The sequence below is a fragment of the Patagioenas fasciata genome, chromosome 1 (assembly GCF_037038585.1).
Source record: "Patagioenas fasciata isolate bPatFas1 chromosome 1, bPatFas1.hap1, whole genome shotgun sequence".
Taxonomy (NCBI): domain Eukaryota; kingdom Metazoa; phylum Chordata; class Aves; order Columbiformes; family Columbidae; genus Patagioenas; species Patagioenas fasciata.
The window spans coordinates 58,071,294-58,089,498 of NC_092520.1; the positions used below are offsets into that span (position 1 = coordinate 58,071,294).

The following is an 18,205-nucleotide window of genomic DNA, read 5'->3' on the forward strand; positions in this document are numbered from 1 at the left end:
GGGGAAAGAACTCAACATAGCCGAGTGCCAGTTTTTGTCAGTTGTGATTCATTTTTGTCTTTCTCATAAAGATGAAGCAAGATGACGAGAGAGGAGAAGAAATATCTACTGCATCACAGGTTTATTCCTACCAATGCAGAATTATTTTCTAGCCTTTTGCCCAGCGTGGCCTGACAGTGGCTGCAGCCACTGGAGGGCATTTCCCTCCTACCACACCAAGTCTTCCACAGAATCTACAACATTCATCATTGGTCATAAATTCTCTCTTAATTTGATCCCATCAGTCTTAATCGTACTTGTTTGTACCATATAATGTACACCTTGCTCTACCCTATCGCAGCTTTCTGTCTCTCTGCTCACTCCTTTAAAATACTTGGCATTAACAACCAGGATGCTTGTTTTCTGCATCTGAGTATTGTACTGTATCCTTTTTGCCCCTGTGTTATGAAATACTTTGTTAAAAACTTTTCACCTGAGGAGAACTCATTCTCTGGTACCATATGGTATATTTACTCTGTTAAAGGAACGAAAGCAAAGAAGCAACTCTAAAAATTGATCGTCATATCCAGTCTGCTTAATTGCTCGCTGGCTGCAGGGCTCTGGTTTGGATGTTTTCTGTTAGTTCTCCTTAAAACAATACCCAAGCATGGCTGTCTCTGTTCTGTACAATCCTCTAATATCACAGAAGTCTTTGCACCTTCCAACAACCTCACTCACCCTGGTATCAAACCTGAGAGCATGCAATGCATGATCCCAGCAACAGACCATGAAACCATCATTCTGGTGAGCTGCAGCACCACCCTTACGTTATTTTGGATACTCAGAACTGGAAAAAACACAGAGAAATAATTGTGCCTGAAGGACACAGAAATGCCACAGGGACCCAGAGGAGACAAAGGGCCAAGCACTGTGTGAAGTGGGAATGATTGATTTTGGAGAAGGAAGCATGGAAGGCCACAGTCCATGTCAGATGGCCTCTGGGCCTGGTATCCATCCTGGCATTATTTAGCTACAGAAATAAAGATAATAAGAGTCTATAAAAGGCGATAAGGGAATGCACACTCTTACTGTGACAGTTCAACTTTGTACATTGTCTGAAAGCTCTGAGACAAGAACATACCATTTTTTTTTTTTGTATGGAAGAATTTAAATGACAGAAAAAAAAAGACCTCAAACTGCAACATACCTGAATACCAAACTAAATCTCAGGCTACAAATCAAAGTACACCTATGCCAAATAAGGGTTACGAACATGTGCTATCAGTTAACTTCCATGAAGAACGCCAGTCTCCTTCCTCCAAATGCCACACTGTTAGCTTTCCTCTTCCCTCCTGTCAGGCCTCAAAGACTCTCTTTTCAAAGGTCTGATGAAAGGGCAGGAAAGAAACGGAATCCTAGGAAGGGGAAGCAAAATTGTGAGGGAATCAGCTTGAAGATCTGAATTTCCTGTACTGCACGGCAGCCTTCCACTTGTCAAAATGCACAGGTCAGCTGAGAGGCTTTTCTCTAGCTGGCACTTCAGGAATTCACAAAGCATAAAAAATGTAGACTTTGGCATGTCAGAGCAAATATTTCTCTGTATAACAACTGCATTTAAGTCCATGACACCACTCATAAAAACATGATTCTCAAAGCTCTATGTACCTTCTAACGATTTCAGTAGGATTTAATAAATGCAAAATACTCATGAAAATTCTGTATATATGCTTGCTGAAGCAGGACTAAATTTTGCTTTAAATCTGCACATCAAAAAAATATAGTACAGATTAACATGGCCTACTGGAGAAAGTGGAGATAAAGACTTTTGCTTTAGAGATTCACCCGAAAAGAACTGGCACACCTAAAATATGAAAATACACCCTGCACTCTGATGCAGTCCGTAGAGGGATGGGCAACACCAGACTGAGATCCTCAGCTGCCCTCTGGAAATGCCCATCTCTTTCTACTGACTCTGTGCCACTATCATCCTACCACTCACTAGCATAAGCTAAGGGCTTAAAGATGTGAGATGAATCAGGACCCCAGTGATTCTCAAAAGAGTTAGTGTCCAGAATACCAAGAATACCATAAGAAAAGGCAAAAGGCAAAGTTGTTTTGTTTGTTTGTTTGTTTTTTGTGAGATATATTAATGAATAATTGAAAGTAAAAATTTCAAGCTGAATACAAAATATCCACTTAAAAATTCAGAATTCAGTAAGAGCTGCTTGTTTAAATACCCATTAGCTCAGACTAATTCCACTTACTCTTAGGAACTTCACTGAGGTGCTAAGAAGGCTACACAGTTTATGTAGTCTCCTCTTGACAATGAAGAAATACGGACAAAGTGAGAGGGAATTCAGCATCCCCAACGTGTGAAGTATCTTCAGAGTCATGACAGGAATCACTCTTTTCACTGACTACTGAAGAACCCAAAAGATTAGAGACCCCAGCAGTAACAAAGATACCACAAAGTGATTTTTTTTAAGTTTCAAAATCTTAAAAGAACACTTAGAAAGAACAATCTTATAACCTACAGCGCAGTAGTACATGATGTTTGTTGCAGTCCTAGCGAAGAGACCTTTATTTGAGAAATACTAGAAATACAGAAAATATTGGGGGGAAACAACTCGCACAAAGAAACAAAAATCCCTGCTAGTTTTATTCTAAGACTCTGCAGTCTCCCACTTTGCTCAGATTTTTCATCCAAGTTAGAGCTCTGAAGGAAGTCATGCTGCTGCTGCTGCTGCTTTCAACGCTTTGATTGCTGTAATTGTGCGAAACACAAAAAAGCTACATGACAATTTAAATACCTGTTTTCAGTTTGATGGGATTTGAAACATTGGACATATTTAACCCCAGAAATAAAATTTTCTAAAGGAAACTCAGCTGAGCTTTAATTTTAGTGGCACTACTGAATAGTTTCTACAATTCACTGACACTGACGCGCCCCAAAATTTCTAAGTGCAAATTATGAGTACAATCCATACTGAAGTCCACTGCTGAAAAGAATGCTAGAAAATGGTCCACTCTGCTATTCAGATCACAGCAAAGAGAACGAGAGTAAAAAAATTCCACATAGCTGAAGTATTTAAAAAATATTATAACAACTTATATATTTTTATCATGAGAGATTCTTAGCATATTAATTTGACCATGATGTTGGAAGAGTTGAATGTCACTAACCAATGCCATTTATCAGTGAACTGTACAGGTCTGTGTGAAAGACGGTCAGTCAAGATTACAAAAATTCACTATGCAAAACTTATTACCTGCAGAGCAGAAAGTTTTTCTCAAGCCTTGTTTAAAAATTAAGAGTTACACAAAAGGTTCTGCTTTCGCTTTGCCAAAAATAAAGGGAAGTTTGGAGATCTTGACTGATTATTAGTGCCAGCCAAGGCTTCCATAACTCTGACATACAAAGATTTCTGAAAACCTGCTGCCTCAGACAAATTCCAAATACTTGTTCCTAAATCTCCCAAGGAGATGCCAAGGGCCTGATGTGACCATGTTTCCTGCTGCAGCAAGCCCTCCCCTAATAAAAAATACTGCCATGGAAAACCACTACCCTTTTATGAGCTTAATCAGAGTTGAACACCTACCCGTTTTGTCTTTGCAATGGGATTCTGATACTTCATATCTGCAGGAAAATTACATTATCATACTGTGGAAGTCATGTTCAAGAAATCTATTTGTTCAAATGCAAAACAGTGAAATCAATAACATGTTTTCTTTCTTTTTTTGTTTGGCTTCTGTGGTTAGATTACTACCAACTGTGGCTAGTAATTTACTTGGGTTTTAATGACCGAGAACAGATGGTTCAGCAAGTTAATGGAAAACTATGAAGAAGAAACTATTAACCTAAAAGAACTATGTCTCTAACTCGTAGTTAATGTATGTGCTTCGGTATAATGGTTTTAAAGGAAAAGGCAGGCAGGCAAGAAAGCGCAGGCAGGTAGGGAGGCAAGAGGGAAGGAAGGAAGGAAGGAAGGAAGGAAGGAAGGAAGGAAGGAAGGAAGGAAGGAAGGAAGGAAGGAAGGAAGGAAGGAAGGAAGGAAGGAAGGAAGGAAGGAAGGAAGGAAGGAAGGAAGGAAGGAAGGAAGGAAGGAAGGAAGGAAGGAAGGAAGGAAGGAAGGAAGGAAGGAAGGAAGGAAGGAAGGAAGGAAGGAAGGGACAAAATTACAATAGGAATATAATAAACATTAATTACTGTTTGTTAATGCCAGAATGTTACCTGTGGGAGATCTGAAAGTTGTCTTACAAGTGACAGCCTTGTCATCAAATAAACTATTTTTTTTTTAACAGCCTTTTCTGATATTCCTGAAGTTTCATTATCATTGATAATTCTGTTTGTATACACAAGCACAAACAAACGAACCATCCCCCATACTTGGTCTTTGTTGTCCTCAGATACCCATGTCTGTCCTCCTCTTGTTACTCATTGCATGTTGCAATAGCTTGTGACCCTATCATTGCCAAGTTTTGTTGTTTCAAATTCTGTATTTTGTTGAAAAGGAACATCCGTCTCCAAATCAGAACAAATTATCTTTGCACTACTTTTTTCTTTGTAATTTCTGAGTAACCTCAGGAAAATCAGCAAATTAATTCCTCAATATTGAAATCCTACAGTTACTTAATGTAATTTGTTCCTACAAGATGTTCTGGAGGCCAAAACAATAAATAGATTTTTAAAAGGGCTAGACAAAGTGATAGGTGATAAATCCATCAATGGATACTAAATATAATGGCCTAAATTTAACATCCACTTCAGAAAGTCCCTAAATGAATGATTGCTGGAGTCCAAGATAGAGAATGAGGGCATAAATGGATATCCAGAAGCTCAGAGAAGGATGATCCGTATATGCCTATTTCTGGTACTGACTGATTTTGGAGACACAGCAAATGCATTCTCTGCCTGCTAGTTTTATGCATACTCTGGTATCTGCACCACGGGGCTCACTATTTTTCTGGGCTTTTGTAGTAAAAAAATGGCAAATTTAAGTATATAAAAAATGTATATGGGCAAAATATGTTTGGTTCTCCAGTTTTATGATAGCATCTTTTAAATTCATATGAGAGAAAGATAGTGGTTCTTAACACTGCAGGAGCATCTCATTTACTGTACATCTACACTGTCCCCACCTTCCTTCAGTTAAATCACTTCAGTTTTCTGAATTAGTGACTTTGTAAGGTAAAGTGAACACCAGTTTACATTACCAGATGAGACAGCGAGCTGGAATGTCCCAGGAGTAAACTCACTGCCTCTTCAGTTACCATTTTTACTGTGGTTAAAGCCCCGGAAAATGAGGGCAAGCAGGCAGCAAAGGATGGTAACGGCTTTATCCTCCTGTCCTGGTTTTGGCTGGGTTAGAGTTAATTTTCTGCAGTGCCTTGTTTTTCGTATGAGAAAAATGTTGACAGTACGCTGGTGTTTTAGTGGTTGTTAAGCACCCAAGGACCTTTTAGCTTCTCATACTGGCCTGTCTGCAAGAAGGCGAGGAGTGCGTAGCTGACCCCAACTGACCAAAGGGATATTCCATATATGTCATGCTCAGTATATAAAGCTGGGGAAGAAGAGGGAAGGGGTCACTTCAGAGTTGTGGCGTTTTTCTCCACAAGTAACTGTAAAAAGTGATGGAGCCCGGCTTTCCTGAAGATGGCTGAGCACCTGCCTGCCCATGAGAAGCAGTGAATGAATCCCCTTGTTTTGCTTTGCTTGTGTGCACAGTTCCTACTTTCTCTCTCAAATTGGCTTTATCTCACCCCTGAGTTTTCTCAGTTTTACTCTTCTGATTCTCTCCCCCATTCCACCAGAGGAGAGTGAGCAGCCGCAGCAGCTGAGTGCAGTTAAACCATGACACCTCCTCACCTGAAATGGCACAAAGCTGAAACTGAGCACACACATAATGGCAGCTCATTTTGTAAATCCCCAGAGTCTGAGCATTAGCTGGAGTTTCTACCCTTTTACTCCATTCACCACACTTCACCATTTCTTCCCATACCCAATGTACAATGTACTTTTCACAGTGCCCAGGATTTACAAACTTCTCATATACAACCCAGGAGAGGAAGTTTGGATGGGGCTGGACCTAACGTGTGCATATTCTTCTGTTACCAATATGCTTAGTTTCCTGGCACAGTCTTCCATTCCACCTCATTTTTTTCACCATTTTACCTCACCAAAACTATCAGCTTGCTTTTTCATTTACACTTCGGCTCCTGAGTCTCCTCAGTAAAACTAATACGGTTGTTTTTCAGCCCTCTTTCAGTGCCAAGTACATCACTGAACCATCCAGGCATCTGTTAACTGATGCAATTTCTAAGCTTCTAAATGAGAACAGGGCACAGGAAAAAAAAAAAAAATAGATTTTTTTTAATGGTAGCCTTAGAACTTTAGGATTTGGAATCAATTTAATCTGCTTCTGAATAAACTCATATAATACACTCAAATAATAAGCTCATTCAAATAATAAGTTAGTTTTAGCCAACTGAAAGGAAAGATTTTTCTTTCATTGTAAGAGTGGATTTCAGTTAATTGGAAGAAATGTATTATATATGTATTCAATTTAATGAAAGTCGCTCTAGGTAAAGAGAGTAGGATTGAGTGGGTATACCTTTTGCTTGATTCCAAAGTTACACTAAAGGGCAAAGCAGTATATAAATAGACTACCACGCTTTTCTGGTTCACCAATAATTATTTCCCATGAAAGAAGAGAAAACCCACTTTTGCTCTCTTCTGTTACTCCTGCAGTGAAAATCTCTAAGTACTGTTTTATCTCATTTCTCTCCCTCTCATTCAATATATCCATTATGAAACTGCTAAAACACTCAATTCCTCATTCTCTGGCCATGTTTCCTCCACCCTCTATATGCTTTCTGTCTTTTGAAATTACTTTTGATCTTTTTGTCTATCCTTGAAGGTCCTATAAAATTCTGTAATTGTACTGAAATCTGTAAGACATTATGAAAAAAAAAAATGTAGCACGAAAGACTTTTTTTGAGGCAAAAAGATATGATTAAATTTCTGACATTAATCATATGCTCAAGAACACTGTAATCATAATTATGTCACTTGCTCACTCAGATCATAGCTTTGTGACCTTCTATTTCTCCCCTAGATGGAGCACATATGATTAAAAGTGAATACAGTATTTTTAATCTGTTGAAGATTTTACTAGCAGAGTACGAGTGCACATACAGTTTGTGAGTAGGTGACCACTTCCATCTATGCTGACATACCATCCCAAGCTTTTCCTGAACACCATTCCACCTCCAGCTGTATGTTTCATTTCCGCAGGACACATGACCCCAAAATATTAGCATGAACAGGGAACTGCTGTCTGGCTCATTCATCCTCACAAGAACCACAGCTCCAGACTTCCTCTGTTCATTACAAAACTAAGTATTGAGAAGATTGAAGATGTCATTACTTGGTGCCAGTAACACTGGTCACAGGTTCACAGAGCACAGGCGTGTTAAAACTTTCCAGTTCAGCTTTAAATTTGAATGTGTATTTTACAAGTCTTGGTGGACAGGAAGACAAAGAGAAGGAAGGAGTGATAAGAACACCAACCACCTCTAAAATTAACAGGAAAGGAGTAATAAGAAACACGGTATGCCTTTAACATGGGATTAAAGGGGTAAATACACGCTCCAAGAGTTTTTTAAGGGATTTTTTTGGAACCTGGTGCTCAGTTTTTCTTTATTTGTGAACTGAGAGCTTCCTACTGTGCTCGTAGGAGTAAATCACCATAGGCGGGAAGTTCTAAAACACTACAATGTGTTAAAGTAATATCACCAACAGCAAAATAATGTGGCAATGTGGGCGCCTCAGCATGCATTCATGCCAAATGGTTCATGTTGAAATGGAAAACGCAAAGATTATTTTTCAGTGACAAAAGAAAAATCAATATTTAAAATCAATGCCAGTCATGGGGAACAGTGAGAATAAGTGAAAAAAAAAAAAGATCACAAAGCACTTCTGGGATCACTCAAAAGAAAAAAATGCAATAAATTTAAAACCATTATACCAAAATAAAAGCCTCTTTGCCCCACATTAGGATAGATTTGCAAGTCAAAATGAGAAACTATACTGATGCTAATTTTTCATGCTGCCATTTTCAGTCACTTCTAAAAAACTTAAGAGAACTTAGATGTCTGAGCTAAAGTTATTTGAAAACACCAGATTAATGCCCACCTTTCTTGCCAATCTCCCATGATTTACTTTTATTATTTATTTACTTTTAACTACTATGCTGCTGCACGTGAGAGCCCCTTGTAGACCTGTATCTGTGTGCACATGCTGGTTCTGTTCTGCCCTGCTCCCTGTGGAAAGGCAGGTGGGCTCCTGAGAGAGACATGATGGGTATCCTGGCAAGCACAGGGGTGCTCACCTGTCCAGCAGCTGAGACACACCAAGGCACACAACTCACTAGATGGGATCCTGCAACTCCTTTGTAATCCTCCTTTGCGGATCAGCTGTGAGAGAAGTGTAAAGACACAGTCAGCCTGCATATCCATTTTACCTAATTTGAGCAGTTTGGTGCAACAATGACACTTTTGCGTGAGACAAAGCGAGTTACAAAGGCTCTGCACAGAGCCTACATGGTATGTCCACTGGAATTACTGTTTGCCCAGGAATAACACCAGACCTGCGTTGCTCCAAGTGCCATTGACATGCTCTACCTTGGCTAGCAAGGCCTGCCAGGCTGAAGCCCCTGACCTGGTGTATGGGGGCAAGCATGGTTGTACAAATGCCAGACTATTAAAACCAAGTAAATCCAGCTAGTCCATGAAAGCCAAGCACAGCATTGCCAGCCAGGCGAGGGAGGTGATTGTCCCGCTCTGCTCTGAACTGGTGCGGTCTCACCTGCAGCACTGTGTGCAGTTCAGGGCGCCACAGGATAAAAAGGACATAAAGCTACTGGAGAGTGTCCAGAAGAGGGCTACGAGGTTGGTGAAGGGTTTGGAGGGGAAGCCATACGAGGAGCAGCTAAAATCACTTTGATTGTTCCGCCTGGAGGAGACTGAGGTCTACGGCTGCGGCTACAGCTTCCTCACCAAGGGAGGAGGAGGGGCAGGTGTTGATCTCTTTTCTTTAGTGACCAATGACAAAACCCAAGGGAATGGCAGGAAGATGTGCCAGGGGAGGTTTAGGTTGGACATGAGGAAAAGGTTCTTCCCCCAGAGGGTGGTGCAGCACTGGAACAGGCTCCCCAGGGAGGTGTCACGGCCCCAAGCCTGACAGTGTTCAAGAAGAGACTGGACAAGCCCTCAAACACATGGTGTGAACTGTGGGGTTGTCCTGTGCAGGGACAGGAGTTGGACTCGATGATCCTTGTGGGTCCTTTCCAACTCAGGACATTCTATGACTCTATGAAGTGTCTTCCAAATCCTGTATTAGCGCAGTTTTTATGTTACACACCACAAATAAATCACATTATTCTTTCCTTGGTCACCTCTTGCCTGAGAGAGCTGGATGTATCTGTTTACCAACTTCGACAGCACAAGTCCATCTTATTGGAGTGCTTCTCAAGTAACTGGTAGGTTCAAACACCACAGTAGCCAAATCTGGGAGGGATACACTTTTCCATCATAAGGAACGTGAACTAAACCCAACATTTCTATTACGTAGTTTTCTTGAGGTCTACAGGAAATTTGTGATTGACCAGTAAATTGAACCAAGACCTACAGACTCCCTCTCCATTCCCTTGGCCAGTAGGATATTTACTTTCTGAATGCACAGTATACTTTGTTGAGAAAGTAAATTCTAAATAACTTGATACACTAAATAAGCACAGATCCAGACCCATGTAACTGTTGAAAGAGAACTTTTAATTATGTTCATTCTCATATTTGGAGCAGTAATATTTACAGAGTCCAGAGATGAAGGAAGAAAACCAAACTTATTGCAAAATTTAATTAAATGATACAGGGCAATAGAGAGTCTTCACTACTTTTTTTCTAAGAACTCCATTCTTCACAGGATTTTGAATGACAATATACTTAGCTAATAAAGGTCAAAAGAATGCATATTAATTGAATGTATCCTAAAAGCAGGATATACATTCTCCAATTTGATTAACTCTTTCCAAGATTCAGATTTATGCACTATGTTCCTCTTAATGAACAAAACCCACCTAAGCCCTTAGGAAATAGCTACTATCTCTTTTACTAGGGACATAAAGCATAAATAAAGCCTTTAATATATTGCAAAGGCTTTAAATACATGTTTTTTAGGAAGTCTATTTTCTTTTTACTTTGGATTGATAGAACTGAAACAATAATGCATGATGAGATGAATAAAAGTGCATGTGTTTATCAAGACTCTGAGATTTGGCTTTCTTTGGGCTGTATTTTAGTCTATATTTCATAAAAATAAAGGCTATTTTGGGCATTATCCTAATAAAATAATACTGTAACACATTGCTTTCCTTTGGATTGCTTTCCTTGGATTGACATCCAGCAAGGTCATAGATTACTGTAAACCCTGCAGATGTTGCACAAAGGGATGAAGAATGAAAACTGCTAGTTCAGTTGCAATTGTAAAATATTGCAGCACCCACCAACACATGACGTTTTTGTTCCCTGGCATGCAATTTACTTTGTGTTCACATACTTCCTAAACAGGCAAGAGTGCAATGCTAAGGACAAAGACAGACCAGGTAACTCAGATGCTATCTTATCTTCCATCTGGAGGAGTTTTCATTGTGAGTCCAGCTATATTTTATCCATGCACCTAAGAGCGTTATTTGAGAACACCACAAATGACACCCCTCTTGCTGTCAAAATCAATAATTAAATTTTGGAAGAGGAATTATCAGTTGAGACCCATGCCATAATTAAATATATGGCAATGGTTTGACAAAGTAAAGATATTTGAGAACAGCTTGTAGAGGGCATGAAAGGTGCCTGCCGCCTTAGTGGTCAGCAATGTACATGCTGCCAACAAGTACGTGTATTTTGTTTACACATTAAACCAAAGATAAGCAAAACTGCCAGCAAACATCATGCTATCAGATTGCTATAGTAGTGTGGCAGGATGCAAACCCCCCTCTATCCCCCCATCTCCTTCATCATGGAAGGAGTAGGCACATCTCCCTCTCTCTCTGCTACTTGAGGCTAACAGCTTCTTCTGTTTGGCCCCAGAGCACCCTGGCCAGGGCCGTTAGGAGAAGGGAGTGCCCAGGCGCCAGTGAGCTGCTGGGCGCCTGCGGCCAGTGTGGGGGCTGTTTGGAGGCTTCAGGGGCACCCCACAGCCAGTGTGGGGGTGCAGAGAAGCTTCTGGAATGCCTACAGTCAGGTCTGATGAGCCAGTATAAAAAACGGGACTCTCGTTGAGATTGCCCATTGTCGCGGGTCTCTCAGAGCACGAGCAAGATGCTGCCGCTGAAAGCCCCTCCCCGGGATGGAGACTCCGCTTGCCTTGCTGCCACGTGTGTGAGTAAAACTTCTTGCAGGATTGCGAGTATATTTATACTTTCCGTGCACATGTGCACGGTGTAACTTTCCGTGCTTAATATAAGCACGTGTAAAATTAATCCTCGCATAATCGCGGGTGTATTTATCCTTTCCGTGCACATATGCACGTGTAACTTTCTGTGTTTAATACAAGCACGAGTAACTTTCCGTGCACATATGCACGCCTACTTTAAATTATTTCCTCGCACAATCGCGAGTGTATTTTCCTCCCGTGCTTCCACATAAGCACGTGTAGTATTCTGTGCACATTTGCACGTGTAAGTAAATTAACCCTCGCAGGATTGCGAGTGTATTATAAATTTACGCTCGTGGAATCGCGAGTGTACACTTTCCATACTCACTACGAGTACGTGTATCTGTTTAAGAATAATCCCGCACCGTGTTCAGGCAAGTGTGTACTCCTCCCAGACTCAGAGACGGTTCCGGCATTGTTTTGGTGAAGCCACATGCATGCACTCTGTGGACTGCCTGTTGTATTAGCTGCTGCCCCTTAATAATTTTCCTCAACTGATATCTGAACCTGTATTTAAGTCACTTTTGGAGTGCTAAAACCCTGTTTCTCACCGGTTTAATAAAAGTTGTTTCAGACCCTGTTGTCCCTTAAACTAACCTCGGAGTGCCTCCATGACAAGTAGATTTGGCTTTCTAATCTGAAGCAAGTTTGTTTCATCCAGAAGTGACATTTAACTTGCAAATAAAAATTTGAGCTGCTGTACAATGTGTTGTAATAAAAAGGGATTTATAAAAATACTACTTATCTCAGTCTGGATTTATTCAAACAATGAGAATAGAGTTCTACAAACTCACCTACATCCAAATAAGAATATTAAATCTGGAAGTTTCAGACACTGTATGGCTTACTACTTACAGACCTCTTCCCGCTTCTGTGGAACAGGAGAAATGAGGCACTTCTGTGTTTTTTATGATTAGTCATGCTTCTTGGCATATGTTATTGCATTTTGCAGTTAACAAACAAGCATTTCTGTTGTGAATAACCTAGAAGTGGAATCAGTTTGTATATAAAGTCTGAGAGATAAAGGATGATTACTTATGTCATTTTATATTTTAAAAACCTCAAAACGTTCTCTCATGAGCACACAAAATAGAGCATTTTTCTAATCTTCTCCCTTTGGGTAAAGTATATCTTTTTCTGCTGATCTGTGATTTTCATGAACAAGCCTACAGAAAACAACGGATTTGAAGAAATTTATGACTAAATCTATTGTAGCTATTTCTCACTACAGCCTCCTTATGCCAACATTTGAGTGTTGCTGGTTACACACACTGATTTATTAAAAAGCAGTGTCATACCTGTAGACATGCCGGAGCTCTGCCCTGGGGTTTATTCACATCAACAGCCACAAGCTGCCAACCTCCAGCAGCATCCTCATGAAACATCTTGAAAAGGAAAATTGTTGTCAGAAATGTTTTATGTGCCAATAAATACAAGTGAAATCAAATACATTCCCCCTAAGGACCTGCATACATTTTGATGATAGCCAGTTTAAAATAAGAAGGAGATGGTTCTTACTGTTACAGAAAAAGCACCGTGCAATTTTTCCAACATTTATAGTTTCTGAATTTTACTCAGATAAAATGAAATGCAATATGTCTCTGTTACTCCTAATGTAGAAACAAGTTCAATAAACCTCTGATCAGTATCATTATATGGTGGCACCCATCCAGAATAAATTCCTTACTAAGGTAAGCTTACTCTGAGACAACACAAATAAACTGTGACCAAAAAATAATTGGAAGTAACAGACAATCTCGCCTTTTTTACTGGCAAAATTATTTTACTCCAAGGATCAGACAATGTTTGTTGCACTGATGCTTATCAAGAGTAGCTGTACAGTCCTTCTGTACTGTAACTTAGAGCCTATAATCCTGCAAATTGCTGAGTGGTACCCCGGCTCTAATGAAGTCAGAGGGAAAGGCTCCTGTGGGTACAGTGCTATCCACATTTTACCAATAGCCTCTGGTAGCTATGGTGTAGGCATTCTGGCTTTTTTTCTCTCTTAGAAATTAGGACATAAAATGATGCAGACTGGTGGACAGAAAGAACAGTGAGGAACCATGTCTCGAAGTGATTAACAATGTCCTTGAAAGTAAATGAATGGCTCCAGTATCTTGAATTGCCACCTGAGAGTCTGCATATACTATGTATTGAAGTGTGGTGAAGTTCTCACCTTACTCCCACCCTTCCCTTTATGCTCAGCACTTAAGCAGGTCACCTCGAGCGCACAGCCACAGTAGCTTGGTCGAAGCTCAAAACCACCCTGTGAGATGTGCTCATCAGACTGGGGACAGTGTCACACAAGTACGGTTGTCACGCTGCCGAGTCCTTACGTAGCACCCCTGCACCAGGAGGAGTTGTCCGCTCAGATCACCATCGAGTTACTCCTCTTTGTGCCCTGCTTTACTGTGCAGTGCTAAAGCGCTTTACAAGAACCTCCTTTTATCCTTCTCCAGAGACCCCTTCCTTGACTTTGACTCTTCGACACTCATTTTCTTTTCTATAGAACTAAGTTTCAAGACCAGTTTAATGATTTATGAAGTGAGCAAATGAAGCAAGATATTGTTCCTTTTTCTCAAGGTTATTTCATGCACAAAACAAGCAAGGTTTTTAACTTCAGTCTGGTGCTCTGCACAAGAAACCCTGTGAGAAATTTTCTGCCCTTAATACAGAAAAGGATAAATCATTTTTGTAGTTCAGCAAACTCAACTCCCTTTATGTCCCATCATACCAGTGACTCAAGGAACAAAGTAACCATTTGCTTGTCTGCAGCCAACACACTCCTTTAATTTTGCATGATGCAATTTATATTCAACATGCCCATATTCTCTGGCATGATGACATTATTTTAGGAATTCCTTTTATCCTTGAAATTCCTTAATGTTGGCTGCTGCTTGCGTTTCCTTCATCAATCTTTCTGTTCCAGCTTCTAGTTAAGAGTTTGTCAGGTAAGCCCATGTGGCTCAGGAATTTGTCCCATCAGAGATGAAACAAGCATTACATTCCTCAGGCTAAGAATGCATCACATGGAAAGGTCCTTTTTTAAAAAAAATTAGATTTTAAATGGCTATTGCTTTGACAAAGACATATATAGAGTAGAAATTATTGCCACAAAATCTATTTGAGGTGAAAACTGTAGCAGAAGGCAGAAACGATTTACCTATGGATTACAGGAATATTGAAAGGAATATCAGAAAATATTTAATAAATAATTCTGAAACACTTAAATCCTCTGGCTTGTGAAAATAAATAGTCTACAGCTACAGAGGTTAGAAGAATTTTCCTCATGGGTATGTTTCTCATATCTTTCTTCCTAAGGGCTTTTTGCCAGAAGTCGGTACTGGTCTCTCTTGTAGATGGCAAACTGCACTAGCGTGGAAAAGCCCGGCCTTTTGTACATTCAATAATCATAATATGATTGTTATAAATAATGAGTGGAAGAATTTAAATCTTAACTCGTTAGCCCTTTTTTTTTTATACTGGGTCTTTACAGCCCACATTTGCACACTTTCTGCCATGGCTTCTTCCTACCCATTATCTCATATTGAGGGTCTCACTTCCTGCATCTACCTCAAATCTTAGCACAGCTCCTTCAGTGCCTCAGCACCTCATTTCTCATTGGTCTCAATGTGCCCTTCTCAGTTTCAGGACCAGCTTCCCCAAACACTTCAGCTACTCTCTGACCTCTCATCTTCCCGCTACAGCTTGCAATTTCAGCTCTTCTTCCTTAGCACATAAAGTGATATTCAATAGCAACTCTAATTTCAAACCCACCAATGACATGATAAAAAATTATTATCTTACTTCATTAAAAGAAAATAAAAACTTAGCAATAACATAGTCAGTGATATAGAGAACCATGTTAGAGTCTTCTCTATTATTCTTTTTTTTAAGAAAGCCTTGTTGAATAATATACCCTAGAATTTAATTTTATATGAAAATTCATATATCAACATTAAAATACATATAGTAACACGAAAAGTGAAATAAATCAGATATAACAATATCAGGAATTTTTGACTTATTATTCATTCATAAACTAAACCAAATCAAGTCCCCAAAGAATCTCAGTATCTCAAGTGCTTCACCTGGGTGGTGGCAGTAGAAGTGGTACTGCTCCTGGACCCCCACATCTGCTGGAACTGCACTCTAATTTCTGCGAATGTTTCAATGATGACTGCGATGAAAACATTCTGAAACAAAACAGCAAGAAAGAATGGCTGATGCAAAGCTCAGCAAGCAGAAAAGAAACCAAATTCATTTTAAGACGATCTACATTTCAGACAGGTTTAAAAGAACACGTTTTTCAGTACCTTAACAAGCCAGGCCAGAAAGAAAATCAAGGTGATGAAATAGAAATATGAACGCCATCGCGGAAAGCTGTCGATTGCTCGGTACATAAGGAACACCCAGCCTTCCTGAGAAGCAGCTTCGTAAACAGTAAATATGCTTGTGCCTGTCAGACGAAAAATGAAAATGTTTGGCATTAAGCCTCCCTGAAAATTTTCAATATCAGGAAACAATAACCTTTTATCTACTCTATTTTCATTTACCCTAAAGGGTATCAGCGCTCCTCCCCTCCTTCAAAGAGAAGTTTTTCATTTCTTCCTTTTACAATTGAATATGAATTGGTTTTGTATCAGACTAGACTCCCTTCTCTCCCTGGACACACAGGAATAATTCCTTAGATGGGTTCACTGGCAATTAGCAAACGTTTCTGAGGGCAGAATTTCTCCCATTACGTGACTGCAGCAGCATCGGTGAGAAAAGGCAGATTTAATTAAAGCTATAAGGATCAGCATTCAGTAGGTGAAAGGAATCACTATTAATATCAGCAACACTGAGTAAGCAGCGACACACCAAGCAGGTGCCCCACACAAGCCAGCACAGTGAAGCGCCTACAGGATTATCATTGCAATAAAGTTATGGTTAGAGAAAATTCCTTTTGGGATTTCTCTGTGCACAGAACAAATGGGCCTTGCAGAAGAGAGCACAGCATAGTTTTTAAAATAACGTTGTTCTCTTTGCTTGTTTTTCTCTGTGATATTTATGATTTTACTAGCTGTATATTGCATTATTATGTGATGCCAGTGTTTCCCTCTTCCGCTTGTGCTAATAGGAATATTTCAAGTTGCTCAAGTGTAGTGCAGAGGTGTAGTCTGCTGTAATTTCTATGGCATTTCTGATCAGAAGATGTGTTAATGTGTAAGAGTTTGGAGGATGTGGAGGGTCAGAGAGGAGAGAAGTATCGAAAAAGCTAAAGGCTGCATAAGAGTACCTGAATGTTTTATCCATTTTTAGTTAATATGTAATTGCAGTTATTGAGTGGAAACTATTGAGTTTCCACTAGTGTTATTGCAATTGGTGAAACTAGTGCTATTGAGTTGCCATGGAGCAGAAAGAAGCCACACACCATTTCTGATTCTATTCTGAAAGCCTTTCACTTTCCTGTTGCTCTCAAAACCAGCCTCACATCTAGTAGATTATTACAAATATTTACTTTTGTTAATTAAAATCAAATCTAGCATTCAAAAATGCAAGACTTAAATCTATTTGATTTAGTTTACATAGACCTTTTAAAACAGAACTGTACAAATATAATTTTAGGACTGTACAAATAGTCCTAAAATTGCATTTGTCTCTTTGAAGGCAACAGCGAGGATGATGTGGCCCCCAGTGAAAATGAGTTTGACACCCCTGGCCCACAACAAGGTATAGAGCAGTGTGGCAGTTCAGGCAGCCTGGGCAGTCGCATTAAAGTATATGTGTTGCCTTAAAAAAACCTTATAGCATTTTTAAGCTGGACTTCCTGTATCACTCTGGGGAGCAGGGGGAGGAGATGAAAGAAAACTTCACAAGATCCAAACTCATCCTAAAGTCTGAGGGATGATATGATCCCGACACCTTCTCCTGATGTCTGCAACAAAAGCTTCAAAATACAGACTGTGGTGAGGGCTCGTACGGCGTTCTTGTTTGAAGTACTTTTTTGTTCCGAGAAGCAACACAATTAAACTGTGAAATTAAACTGCAAAATCTCACAAACTGCTGTGAAATCGTGGAACTGTCCTACAGACACCTGCCAGCTCCGCTCTACTGCTGCTTCGTTTCATGAAACATCTTGGAGAAAGGAGAGGGAAGGTGAAGAGAACTGCCCTTGGCAAATCAGTGCGGCTCCAGCAATGTACGGATAGCAAGCATGAGTCAAATATCTGATCCTGTTCACAGCAAAAGGGCTGGTTCTAGTCAGAAATTCCTGAGTCCAAGAGTTCCCCTCCCCAAATCCCACCGGCCTATAAGGAGCTCTACATTGTTATTCTCCCACTGAATTTGCAGCATCTACATCCTTCTGTCTGCTAACACAGTTCGGATGCACCTAGAAGTGGATTTGCCGTAGGGAGTCCCTTTTGCAGATAAATAATCACCGATAAGAGGAGACAGGGATAAATGGAATTTTTTCTGTATAAACTCATTTGTTTGATATTTAGGTGTTGAATGGTTAACATGGTCATGGTCGTTAGGCAAAAATGTTAATCCTTCCTGTTAATTTTTCTGGTTATTGGATTCCTTCCTATTTGCTGCATATGGTTCTCAGGACCAAGGGACAGAAATAAAAATAAAAGGAAAGAAAAAGCATTCAAGCATAGATAGCAAACCCCTTTCTGTTTCTTCAGAAAATAGAGTGGTCTCCATCAATAGTGAAATATTAATCAGTGATTACTTCATGTGTATTTT

General features: G+C 39.9%; 1 protein-coding gene across 5 annotated transcripts in view; it reads right to left on the minus strand.

Moving 5' to 3' along the window:
• NALCN (sodium leak channel, non-selective) overlaps window positions 1–18,205 on the minus strand; it is a 245,206-nt gene that overhangs the window by 143,091 nt on the left and 83,910 nt on the right. For all 5 annotated transcript variants that reach the window (XM_071807107.1, XM_065829703.2, XM_071807101.1 and 2 more), the window contains 3 exons: window positions 15,787–15,929; window positions 15,562–15,666; window positions 12,769–12,855 (listed from right to left, as the gene is read on the minus strand). In XM_071807107.1, coding sequence (XP_071663208.1) covers window positions 12,769–12,855; window positions 15,562–15,666; window positions 15,787–15,929 — 335 coding nt within the window. The remainder of the gene's footprint in view (window positions 1–12,768; window positions 12,856–15,561; window positions 15,667–15,786; window positions 15,930–18,205) is intronic.